This window comes from Balaenoptera ricei, chromosome 19, assembly GCF_028023285.1.
Source record: "Balaenoptera ricei isolate mBalRic1 chromosome 19, mBalRic1.hap2, whole genome shotgun sequence".
NCBI classification, from domain to species: Eukaryota; Metazoa; Chordata; class Mammalia; order Artiodactyla; family Balaenopteridae; genus Balaenoptera; species Balaenoptera ricei.
Genome location: NC_082657.1, coordinates 50,635,759 through 50,648,861, shown reverse-complemented (window position 1 = coordinate 50,648,861; position 13,103 = coordinate 50,635,759). Strand labels below are relative to the sequence as shown.

At 52.1% G+C, this 13,103-nt stretch overlaps 1 protein-coding gene across 21 annotated transcripts in view; it reads right to left on the bottom strand.

Moving 5' to 3' along the window:
* ST3GAL2 (ST3 beta-galactoside alpha-2,3-sialyltransferase 2) overlaps positions 1-13,103 on the bottom strand; it is a 75,239-nt gene that overhangs the window by 26,074 nt on the left and 36,062 nt on the right. For all 21 annotated transcript variants that reach the window (XR_009499137.1, XR_009499133.1, XR_009499131.1 and 18 more), the window contains 2 exons: positions 5,391-6,783; positions 2,577-2,770 (listed from right to left, as the gene is read on the bottom strand). Coding sequence is in view for 1 of the 21 variants with exons in the window: in XM_059905541.1 (XP_059761524.1) it covers positions 2,577-2,770; positions 5,391-5,729 (533 nt within the window). In the remaining 20 variants the exon portion in view is untranslated. The remainder of the gene's footprint in view (positions 1-2,576; positions 2,771-5,390; positions 6,784-13,103) is intronic.

Genomic DNA, 13,103 nt, shown 5'->3' with positions numbered 1-13,103 from the left:
TTCTCGTTTTGGAGCACAGGCTCTAGGTGCGTGGGCTTCAGTAGTTGTGGCACGTGGGCTCAGTAGTTGTGGCTCGTGGGCTCTAGAGCACAGGCTCAGTAGTTGTGGCGCATGGGCTTAGTTGCTCCGTGGCATGAGGGATCTTCCCGGACCAGGGCTCAAACCCGTGTCCCCTGCATGGGCAGGCAGATTCTTAACCACTGCGCCACCAGGGAAGTCCTGGATAATTCACTTTTTAGTGCGTACATTTCTGGGTTTTTTTTCCCCAAAAACAAGCACATATTACGTTTATAATTTTTTTTTTTTTTTTAAAAAGACAAGACAGCCTTTCACAGCTTACAGCTCACCTGGCTGTTCTGTCCTCTTTCATAGAAGACATGGAAGCAAGACAAGAAGCTGAAGCACCCCCTCGGCCCCTGGGCGGATGGCTCAATTCTGCCCGTCCCAGCCACCCTGTCCCTGCACTTTAAGTTCTTGTCTCCCTTTTCCACTCCAAGGCCAAGAGGGATGCCCGCGTTCTGACAGAGCCCACCCTCAGCTGTCCCGGGCAGATGTGCAGTGTGGGGCTGTCTCTCCTCTGCTGTCTTAGAAGAACCTGGAACCCCAGAGCAATCTCCCCCCTGCCCATCCCCCAGGCTGTGACACACCAAGAAGGCTTCTAACTCAAGTGGTGCAAAACACAGGATCAAAACTCCCTTTTTTTGGTGAGCATCTTAAAAACAAGTGATCCAGCTTTAAACACAAACCTGTTCGCCTTTTCTGTTGTGACGTATCATGAGAACATTCCTATCTTGTGTGGATCACAATTCAGAATCATACACCTAGGAGGGTGACTGTAACCTGGGCCTCCACTGGGGACACAGGGATCTGGGAGAGAGGGAGCAAAGTCTCCTCCACGTGGTCTCCCAGCTTTTTACGCCCGTTCGAACGTTCCCTGTCCATAAAGTGGCCAGCACCCCCTGGCTGGGCCCTGCGTCACAGGGGTTCCCCTACTGCCTCCCTCCTGCCCGTCTCCCATTGATGGCATGATGTGGTGACAGTGTGTCCAGGATGCCTGCCCCTGCCCCCTCTCCCCCCACTGGTCGCTGTGCTGTACCTCATGCCTCTCTGGTTCCCTTCCCTTGAGGGACTGGAGGGTACTTTGGGCTGGGAAACCAGGAGTGGCCTGATTTGGAACTAGAGAGTGAGTCCTTGTTCTTAGCCACTTCAGTTCCAGTCTGCTTCAAGCAGAAGCCTAGAATCTTTCCTGCAGCTCCAACTGTGCTCTGGCCCCCAAACAGGGATTAAGATCCTGCCTCTCTTCTCCCAAATCCATTTCTTTAGAACTACCAGTCTGCCTCCCGTCTGGGTACCCCTCTGATGTCTTGGTATTTAGGGTTCAGAGATACTGTCTCCTAGAGGGGATGAGAAGTATTTTTCCCATTCATTAATAACAGTTTGCTGGGACTGCTACAGCTCCACACACAGCATTGGTCCTATTGTCACCAAAGCCACAGTCTGGATCTGCCTCTGCCATGACAGCCCTGGGGTCTGTGAGGAACAGAGCAGTTGGAGAGGAAGCCTTAATGGGGATGGTGTTTCTCAGCTGGTGGCTGTGGATGCCTGGATTTGGCCTAGCATCCCCCTCTCCCCCCCTCCCCCGCCAACCATTCTCAACATGAGAAAGGTTCTGCAAGGAATGCTGAAAGCCTCAGAGACATATTGCTGCCTTGGTGTTGCTATGGAGACAGCAACAGTTTCTAAGACAAAGCCCTTCGCTCTGCCTCCTGGGAAACCTGGTCTTTCTGCAGTGCTCATCCTAAGAGATGCTTAGTGAAAACTGGGCATTTTCAGTATCTTTACTCTTAGGGCTCTTCCTCCACCAAGGAGTGGGATGGAAGGATCCCCACTGTGGCATTTCCTGCCCCAAGTCTAGGGAGATAAGTCAGAAAACATGGCAGTTCAGGAGCAGAATAAGCAGCCCATGTCCGGGTCACAAATCCACCTCTAGTCCCTGCTCACACTCGGGTTCCCTGCTCCTGTCTTCGTCTGGAATGAGTGCCTCCCCAGCCCTTCTCTTTTCCTCAAGTCTGGGCACAGACGTCTGTAGAATGAATGAGCCCCTGCACAATCGAAATGCTATGAGGTAAAGGTAAGGGATGGGAGCCCAAAGCAGGCACCGACAGCTCCTTTTTCTGCCCAGGACGCCACTCCTCTGCGAGTCTGCCAGAGGCATCATCTGTGGCTATTAAGCAAGACACTAGTTTGGGGCCCACACTCCTGGCCCAACTGCTAAAGGGGACCAGGCAGGTGAAAGGGCCTCTGGGGGTAGTTTTCACAGGACATCAGCCAGGAGTCTAGTTTCAGCTCTTTGCAGAGGCATTCAGAGTTGGAAGCTGAGCGCGGGCCTCAAGCAAAGTTCAGAATGACAGTTCTGCCTCCTCATCCACCCCGACAAACACAAGCGAGAGACTTGAGCCTCTGTCACAGCACCCCCAGCAGCTGGCCGCTCCTACGCGGCCGGACAAGGCCAAGGAGGCCAGGGCCCCCTCCTGGAGGCCGGTCCTGGGTCCAGCCTTGAGCTCCCTGGGACTAACCTCATGATGAAGTTGTGCCCGTCCACATCCGGCCCGTAGCCAGAGCCCCGCAGGTTGCCCGAGTTCCCCACCACAGCACAGCGCCGGCACCGGCGAGGGTCCCGGAAACGGTAGGGGTTCTCGCCTGGTACTATCTGGAACAGCTTCTCCAGCACCTCGTTGGTGTTGTGTGACTTGAACTGGGGCTGCAACATCTGGGGGGGGGAGGGGAGAAGAAAGAAGGAGGGGTGTGATCGGGAGGGGACTCCCGCCTGCTCCCCCTCCCTGCCCTCACCCTCCAGTGTCCAAGCGGCGCAGGCCTCCTACCCAGGCTGTCAGGGGGCGGAAATCCTCCCTGAGCAGTAAGGACCCTCCCCTTGTTCAACAACAGCGCAGTCTCCCTACCGAGACCAGACCAGGGAGGGCCCTGCTTTCGGGAGTAGCCCTGCGGTACTGGTTGGGCTTGGGGGTCAAGGCGCTATTCAACACCTTCTCCAGGGGTCTGCAGGCCTGTGCCGCGAAGCACAGAGGTCCCTGCTCTGCTGTCCTCTCGGGGCAGCTCTGAGTCTCATGGTCATTTTGAGGTGCAGTTAATGTGGAAAGCCCCGGGGAGCTTCAGGGGCTTATTCCCAAGTAGCCTGCAGGGGGCGCCCCTGGGACTCAGCCTGAAACTCCAGGCAAGATCCACAGGATATCCAGAGCCCTGAGCCCTGGGGAAAAGGCAAAGAGGCACAGATATTCTTTCAAAGTCAGAACAGCTGGAATGAAACCGGTCCCCTGCACCTCCCACCACCAGTGATGCAAGAGACCATGAAATGAGGCCAGGGCAGCACTTAAACGCCTATAATGCCAGGCAGGTAACATGCAGGAGTGAAGAGGCAGGTGGGGCCTACAGCCAACAGGAGCTCCCATCAAAAAGAGGTGACTGGGGCTTCCCTGGTGGCGCGGTGGTTGGGAGTCCGCCTGCCAGGGCAGGGGTCGCAGGTTCGAGCCCTGGTCTGGGAGAATCCCACATGCTGCGGAGCGGCTGGGCCCGTGCGACAGAATTCCTGAGCCCATGTACCACAACTACTGAAGCCCACGCACCGCAAAGAAGAGTGGCCCCCGCTCACACAACTAGGGAAAGGCCTGCGCACAGCAATGAAGACCCAAGGCAGCCCAAAATAAATAAATTAATTAAAAAAAAAAAAGGGGTGACTTCAACCAATTTTTGCCTTGTGGGATTGTCAGCCCAGAAGGACCAGATTTTCTGGTTTTTCAAGAGAAGCTGAAAAAACAGATGTCATGTGAAATATCCTGATTCCTAAATGATGGTAACTCATGCAAATAGTTTAAAAACATTGAGTGAGCTGGATTCAGCCCCTGGGCCACCATCTGTAAGGGCTTTAAAATGCTCTGTGGTCCGAGCGGTAACGCTGCGGGTTTGCGGCTAAGCAGGAGCTGCTCAGGGGACAGAATGCACGGAGGGGATGGGTGGGCCTGCTTCTCTGCCTCTTTTCTGAGCACAGGAAGGGCCCCTGAGCACAAGAACATGAACTCAGTGTGGAGAAGCAACTTAGCCCTGAGACAAGAATTTCTAAGTTCATAGCAAAAGAGGGTGACTGTGGGGAGCAGCAGAGAGGTGGCTTCTGGGGCTTCAACAGCCCTGAGCTCCACCCGTGAGCAGGGGGCCTGGCCTGCCTCTCAGTCCATCCCTGCCCAGAGGCCTGTGCTGGCCCTTCGTGGCCACCACTGAGACCTATGACCAGGGCAAGCCCAGGGCACTCTCTGAACCTTGATCTTCCCCGTAAAATGAAGGGTATGACTATGAGCAACAGGCAGGACCCTGCAAGGGCTCCAGGCTGTCATGGGAAGGACGTGTGTGGCTCCTGGTGACTCCTGCTCTGTAGACGCCCCATCCTTAGGGACTCTGACAGTCCGGGCTGGGAAGCAGGATCTCTGAGATGCTCTGATAAGCCTGACTGCAAGAGCGCATCCTCACAGTTGTCCTAACTGTGAGAAAAAGGGAGAGTCATCACCCTCCCCATTTGCCAGCTGGGGAAGCCAGGGACCACGAGCTGCCTCCCAAGTCCCCCAGCAGGAAATGCCTGCAGCCTGCAGGCCCCCCTGGGTCAAGTACTGACACTGCTCCACCTCTGACATGTGTGGCAACCAGATGGCCCTGGCAAAGCCTAGGGAGTGACGCTCCAGAGATGACAGGGACAAGGTGAAGGGAGCTAAAGCAGCAGCAAGGTGACAGGATCCGGAAGAGCGGGGAGGCTTGGGCACACCTGTCCCCCCATCCCCTCCCCTTCACCTCCCTTAGCCCCCAGAGGAGTTGCTGATGCTTTCCTATCCCAACCCAGAAGAAAGGCTTTTCCAGCAATTGGAAGAAACCAAGTGAGTGGCATGGTGTTTCAAATTATTTTGAGCAAACATTTACAAATTAGGATACTGCCTGCATAGCAACAATCACTGGAGCTGAGCCGCTGCCTCCTTTATAATGGGCAGGCCTTCTTCCTGTTGCCATGCTCACTTCTCACCATCTTCTCCCTGGGGAACCTGTTTCTCCTGTCTATTTCACCTCCCTGGCCCAGCAAGGCATTTCTGGTCTCTGTTTGGCCTCTACAGGCACTAGAAAATATTAGTTCTCTTTCCTTCCAGGCCAAAGCTCGCTCTCCCCTTCACAATCTGTGATCCTAGTAGCTGGCTCTGGTCCAGTGAACCTCACACTTTGTCAAGGCTCTGGGGGCCAGAAGACAGACAGCCCCAATCCAAGAGGGGGCTCTAAGGGTGACTCCCAAACGGGGGGACAGACCCCCGGAGAGGAGGCAGGAAAGGCCACGGCTTTCTCACCATCCACCACCTCTGGACCTCTGGGGGCAGGTCCATGTTCTCTCGGGTCCAGACCGGGGAAATGTTGCTGTTGAAGTGGCTATCAAACCACTCAGAGGCGCCAGCGTCGCCCATGCAGCGGCGACAGGCACAGCTCTTGCCGGCGGGCCCCTCCTTGCTGAGGCGCTGAAGGCCAGTGTAGCCGGGCACCAGCTTCACCCGGTGGGTCCCGTCCAGGGCGCCCGAGTCCAGGTAGGGCAGGGTGGCCATGCTGTGGTGGGAGTAGGTGAACAGCAGTGACATGATGAACACCAGCAGGAAGGCCACGGAGAGGAACCACACCCGCAGGGAGCACTTCATGGTTCGGCGCCCCGGGGATCTGGGGCCTCAGCCCGGCAGTCAGGCGGGTGTCACTGTGGCCACTCCTTTCCCAGCCCGCTGATGGGCCAGCCACAGTGTAGCCTGCTTGTTCTGGCACCACGTGCAAAGGGCATATGGGCACGTGCCAAGGAAGGGACAGGGGCAGGAGTCCCACGCCACGCCCTCCCTCAGCGTCAGGAGAAAGCACGTCGGCAGCAGTGGCTCCCCTGTCCCTGAGCCGCCTGGCCCTGCTTATGGCTTCATTGGGTCTCTCCGTCACTAGCTGGGCCACAGAGGCTCTGCTTCTCCCGGAGCCCTGGCAAGGGGGAGGTCAGTCCATCCCAGCCCTCTAGTCCCTTGGGGTTGCTGGCTGCCAGCTCTGGGGGTCCCCCTCTTTGGCGGCTTGAAACGATCCAGTCTGGAGCATTCGGGGTCCTTGTGGCTCATGAGCAGATGCCGAGGCGGCCCCTCGTCCCCTGCAGCAGGGAAGCCCTTGAACCCCAATCACAGCAGAGAGCACGTGGGCTTCAAGCAGCCTGAATCTCATGTAAGAGTCTTCCCTCTCTCAGTTGGCCCTCAGGGCCCAACCCCTTTGCCAGGGGAGGAAAGGGAACCAAGCCCCAATCTAGAGAGAAGAAACCCAGGAAGCTCTGTGGGTTCCAGAAAACTCTTCAGAGACCAAGATCCTCCTGGCGTTAGGTTCTGCCCTTCTACTTCCCATCCGAGGCGCCAGCCCCTTCCCCCGACGGTCGCAGCCCCAACTGCAGTTGTGTAGGGGTGGTCAAACTCCGGCTGCTGCTCTGAGGTCCTCTGGGGCCTGGGAACAGCCGCTTCTCAGCAGGGTGTTGCTTCAAATGCCATCAGGGTCAGCCGAGCGAGTGTGTGCCAAGCTCCAGGCCAGGGCTCAGGCCTCCGTCTTGGTGCTGCTGGCCCAGGCTTGGAGGCTGCTCTGCCCATCTCCGCTCCCCGGAGGCCTCTGTCCTGCCTTGAGCTAGCAGTAATCCCCTGGCAGGTTCCCCTCACTCGTCAGGCGCCAGGCTGCCGCAGCATGACTCTGAAATTGCAGAAAGGAAAAATAATGTGCAGACAGATCGCACATGCACACGTGCTCTCCCCCAGCCCTGCCCCCAAGTCCCAGAGGGGACAGAGCTGGCAGTAGAGGAGATGCCCACTTAACTGAAGGGTGGACAAGAGAAAGGGCTCTTCCCTCTAACTGCAGATAGCATCACTCTGCTCTCCTTAACTCAGGCCTCTAAAGACCAGATTAGCCCGCCACCCTCACTCATTAGCCAGAAGGTAAACAAGGACGGAAAGTGATTTCCCTAGAGCCACAGGGCAAGTCACTGGAAAAGCCAGGTTTAGGAAGTTCCTATTCCAGCTATATGACGTTAATTTCAGGAAACTTAAGAGAAAATGGCCCAGAGAAAAGATTGTAGGGGACTGCAGATATGACCCCCTGCCCGGGCCTTCTCTACCCCTGAGAAGAGGTAGAGAAGCCCCCACAAAGTGAGTGGCGGCGGTTGACCTGAGCCCTGGGATTTGCCCTCTCCCCTCTGCAGTGTGGGCTACAGATGAGGCATTCCTGGGTTAGCTGGGTGATTCATTAACAATCCTTCCAGCTCTGGTGTCAGGGAGAGAACCTGACCGTGTCAGGACGCTGAGCACCACCACCACTCAGCCCTCTGGACAGTTGCCTTCCTCTGCAGGTTACCAAATAAATGCCAGGGGCTACTGACAGCCTGAGGCCCTGTGCTGCCCGGGGCAAGAGCAGGGAGAAGAGGCAGCAGGGTGCTTTGGGGATCCACCCTAAGGAAAGGAGCCTGAATCCATGCCACGTGCTAGGGACCCAGCGTAAGAGTCAGGGACAAGGCTGAGAGTGGAGCCTCCGGGCCCTGGCTCCATGCCACGGGGAGCACTTAATCCTAGAGGCCTGCCTGTCCCCACCAGCTCCTCTCCAAGTCCAGCCAGCCCTGGTTCTGACCCGGCCCCTGGGCCTCACAGCTGCTCTCGGAAAAGCTCCAGCTCCAGCCAGCTCCTCCGGGTCCTCTGGCTGTGCCACCAGCTGCACAGAAGGCACCTCAGGCTCTATGTTCAAGAACCTCTGCCGCCCCCTCCATTCACGGCAGATCAAATTTCTGGGGCCAAGCCAAACCACAAAGCCATCAGGGAACAGAACTAACACGTTCCAATAAGGAAACATTATTCTGGGTGGAGAAACAATGCTCACAGACGTGAAGGAACTTGCCTAGTCACAACCTCCTGAGTGTAGCTGAGATTTGAGTCCAGGTCTATCCAGTTCCAAAGCCTGCAACTGGCCAGGGCGTAGAAAGAAACCCATGGGTTCCTTCAACTACCCAGAGGCTCCAGGGTAAGAGACAAAGAGACACAGAAGCCGGCTTCCCAGGGTCAAGAGTGAAGCTTCGCCCACAGGCCTCACCGGGGCTCCCAGCTCTAACCCACAGACCCAGTGGCACTGGCCCAGTGTGCTCCTTCCAAATGTTCTACTGCACCCTTTGGCATGCCGGACTCCATGCACAGCCTTTGGAGGCGCTGTCTGTAAATAGAAGCCAGGTCACTGTCTCTTCTAGGCCTCCCTTTGCTCATATCCATGCCCAACATCTAAGGAAAAGAACTCCGTTTTGCAGGGTCTTGCTCCCAGCATCTTGTGACCTGAGGAGAGCCAGCCATGAGGCATGCGGCCCAGGAGGTGGTGACTTTCCAGGCTGAGCAAGGGATGGAGGGAGGGGCCTGGCTGGGGAGACCTGGTTTCTGGTGCGTGGCCCACTGTGGCCCCCGAAGGCGGACTTGGGCAGAAGTTTCCTTCAGGAAACATCTCTCACGTTGAGGAAGACGGTAACTCCTTGTAGTCTTAACTCAACAAAGGGGGCATCTGACGTAACCGGCTGCCTGGTCAGGGGGAGGAAAAGCCCCAGTTTCGTCACTGTGTTTGGGAAGAGCAGAGAGGGTCTTCCCAAACAAGGGTCACCGGCAAAAGCCCTTGCTCTGGGAATCCCAAGGCTGGGCTGTTTCTGGGAACGTGTGCTGAGGGCAACTGAGGGCACAGGGCAGAACGGAGCAAGAACAGTCAGAGGTCCCAGACATGCACCCCGAATCCCAGAAGTCACCTGGTTAAGAGCTTTTATGCATGTCATTTGCTCTGGGGTACTCCCCGTGCCCTCCAGTTGCCAATGCCTAATTCTCATTTCTCCCTTTCACAGCTGCTCTGATCTTTCACTTTAAGCCCATGCAAACCCCAATGTAAAAAAGTCAGGGGAAGGGCACACACTTGGGCCTCAGCTCCCACCTCTGATGCCCACAGAGGGAAGCAGGCCAGTCTTCCAGGGCCACCTGGCTGGTGCTGGCTTATTTATTCATTCGACAGATACTTAATGGGCTGGCGCAGGGCTTGGGGGGCTAGTGTGGGACAGTACACACGCATCCTGTCCTAATGGAGCTTCTGGTCTAGCGGCAAATACAAAGGCAAGACACAGGGGATTACAAAGTGCTATGACAGGGAAGTTACAGGGTGCTGTGAGAGGGAACAGAGTACACAAGGAGGAAACAGCCTGACCTGTGAAAAACATGGCAAGAGGGGCTTCCCTGGTAGCGCAGTGGTTAAGAATCTGCCTGCCAATGCAGGGGACACGGGTTCGAGCCCTGGTCCGGGAAGATCCCACATGCCACGGAGCAACTAAGCCCGTGCGCCGCAACTACTGAGCCTGTGCTCTAGAGCCCGCGAGCCACAACTACTGAAGCCTGCGCACTTAGAGCCCGTGCTCCGCAACAAGAGAAGCCACTGCAGTGAGAAGCCCGCGTACCGCAACGAAGAGTAGCTCCCGCTCGCTGCAACTAGAGAAAGCCCGCATGCAGCAACGAAGACCCAACGCAGCCAAAAAATAAATTAATTAAAAAAAAAAAAAAAACAAAGCATGGCAAGAAGGCCAGCAAAACTGGGGAGGGTGTCGGAGAGGTAGGCACGAGGGGCCCGGCCACAGAGGCCTTTGAAGGGATTAGGATTTATTATTAATCTGATGCGGGGGTTTTGGGGAGGGATGTGTCATGACCTGATTTATATTTTAAAATGGACCCTTGGAGCAAATTTTTTAAAACTAACAGTACTAAGAGTTTAGAGAGGATGCAGAGTATCAAGCACACTCACTCACCATTGGTGGGAAAATAAATTGGTACAATGCTTGGGAGGCTAATTTGGCATTACTTAAAAAACACGGACATAAGTATATCCCAGTAGTATTTCTTTTTAAAGAAAAATTAAAAAACATCTTTCTCACAGAAAAAGATGGAACACTGGGGACACAATGAGAGATTAGAAAGTTCCCCCATTTGTCCTGAGCTAATCTATTTTGTGATGCCCCATGTGAGAAGACATCCTCAGAAAACGTAGTCCTCCTCCAGTTTGGGTGGGAATGAATGGTTTCTCACCCAAAGGTTGAATATTTAGAATCAATGAATTATAAAGCTGGTGAGCTCAGCCTGCTTGTCCTATTAAGCAGATTTAAAGCTTAAGTTGAACCCTGACAACTAGTTGAATAGACTGTTTCATTTTCCCCCAAAATCGTGACCCTACTTGGGACAATCTATTTTTCTCATTGAGGTTTAATTCACATATAATAGGATGCAGACGTCTTTCAATGTAGAGCTTGATGCATGTTTATCCATGTGTGCATGTGTGTAAGCACCCAGTATAAAATACAGAGCATTTCCACCACCACCCCCCAACCCCGGAAGTTCCCTTGTGCTCCTTCCTGGTCATTGTTCACTGTTACACTATTTTGCTGAGTCTGGTCACCATAGATTAGGTTTACTTGTTCTTGAACTTCATATAAACACTCCTGCCTGGCTGGCTTCTTTTGCTTAGCACAATGTTTTGGAGATTCGTCCATGTTGTGTGTATCAGTAGTTTATTCTTTTCCATGTTTGGACAGTTGAGTTGTTTTCAGTTTTTGGTCGTTATGAGTAACACTGCCCTGACCTTTCTGTACAAGTCATCTTGTGGACACATACTCTCATTTCTCTGGGGTAAATACCTGGGAGTGGAATTACAGGGTCATGGGGTACATACACCAGTATGTTTAACGTTACCAGAAATTATGAAATAGTTGTCCAAAGTGGCTGTAGCATTTTATGTTTCCACCAGTAACACAGGAGAGTGCCATTTGTTTTCCATGTCCTGGATATCTGCTATCTTTTTAATTTTAGGCATCCTGGTGGGTATGTAGTAAACTCTAGTATTTCTACAACCAGATACACATGAAAACATGTACCAAGAGACATACGAGAATGCTCAAGGCAGCACTGGGTAATAGCTGAAAACTGCAAACAACTCAAATGTCCATCAGAATAGGATGGATAAATTGTGGTCCATTCATGTCATACAGTAAAAATGAATGAACTCCAGTTTCAGACATAAACAGGAATGAATATGACCAAAAAACTATTATGTTGAGCAAAAAGAATAAGTCAGGGATGAATACTTACAGTATGAGTTCATGAAAAGTTCAGAAGTATGCAAAGCTAACAAGCAAGAAATTGTTTTAAGGCCTCTATACACATAGACAATAAAACAACAGATAAAATCAGGGAAACACTGTAAAATGCAGGAAATTCCCCTGGACGGGAAGAAGGCAGATGAGACAAGAAGAAGGGTCTATAGGGGCTTCAGAAGTACTGGGGAATGTATTACTCCTTAATCCAGACAGCAGAAACAGAGTATTTAAAATTTTTAATCTTTAAGGAATTTATATGATATATACTATTCTGAATGTGTGATGCATTTCATTATAAAATCTAATTTTTTTTTTCTTAGGTTAAAACATTTTTTGCTAAGGGACTACTTTGGCTGCTGTGTAACACTAGCAGGGGACCAGAGAGAAGCTACTTCAATATCCCAGGCAGTGGAGGTGGTGAGAAGCAGCTGCATGCATTCTGAAGGGTTTAACTGATGGGTGAGATGGAGGGTGGTGGGTGGGAGAGGAAGACTGAACCAGGGGCACAGGACCTTGTGGCCCAAGCAACCTTGTGGGGGGGGTGGTGCCATTCTTTCATACAGAAAAGTTAGGAAAGAAATGGGTTTGGATAAGAAAAAAAAAAAAAAAAGAGTTCTGTTTACAACAGGTTAAATTTGAGATGCCCTTTAAATGTCCAGGTGGAAATGGCAATAGGCAGCAGGACACAGATGTCTGAGGCTCATGGATGAGGTCACAGCTGGAGGGATACATCTGAGAGTCATCAGAGCACAGTTCATTTTTAAAACTACAGGACCAGAAGAAATTATTGACAGAAGGCCTGGCATAGATAAGAGAAGGCTGTCAGCAGTAACCTTCACAATGGCTGATCCAGAGGTTTGGAGGGGGTGAACACCTGACTGGATGAGAAGTGGCCAACAGGCAGGTGAAAAGGTGCTCAGCATCATTAGTCATCAGGGAAATACATATCAAAACCACAATCAGACACCACATCCCACTCACTAGGATGGCTATAATCAAAAAGACAGATAATAACAAGTATTAGTGAAGATATGGAAAAATTGTAACTCTCATACATTGCTGGTGAGAATGTGAAATGGTGCAGCTACTTTGGAAAACAGTCTGGCAGTTAAAAGGTTAAACAAAGAGTTACCGTATGACTCAGCAAATCTAATCCTGGGTCTATACCCAAGAGAAATGAAAATATATATCCACACAAAAAGACATACACAAATGATTATAGGAGCATTATTCATATCAGCTCCAAAGTGGAAAGAACTCAAAGTTCCATCAACTGATGAATAAACAAAATGTCAAATATCCATACAATGGAATCTTACTCAGCCATAAAAAGGAAGCACTGGTACATGCCTCATGGATGAACCTTGAAAACATGGTGCTAAGTGAAAGAAGCCTGACACAAAAGACTACATATGATGTGATTCCATTTATATGAAATATCCAGAATAGGCAAATCCATAGAGTAGATTAGTGACTGCCTAGGGCTGGGGGTTGGAGGAGATGGGGAGCGACTGAGAATGGGTATGGCGTTTCCTTCTGGGATGATGAAATGTTCTAAAATTGTTTGTGGTCTAATTGCATAACCATGTGACTAGACTAAAACCAACTCACTTGTACATTGAAATGGCTGAACTGTATGGTATGTGAGTTATATCTCAATAAAAGTGTTACTAAATAAAGGGAATGAGATAAAACAGAATGGGAGATATTACAGAATGTTTGTAAACTGGTGGGGATGGTTCAGTAGAGGGAGAAGTTAAAGCTGCAGGAAAAAGAGGATAATTAAGAAGCAGAGTCCTTGGGACTTCCCTGGTGGCGCAGTGGTTAAGAATCCGCCTGCCAATGCAGGAGACACGGGTTTGAGCCATGG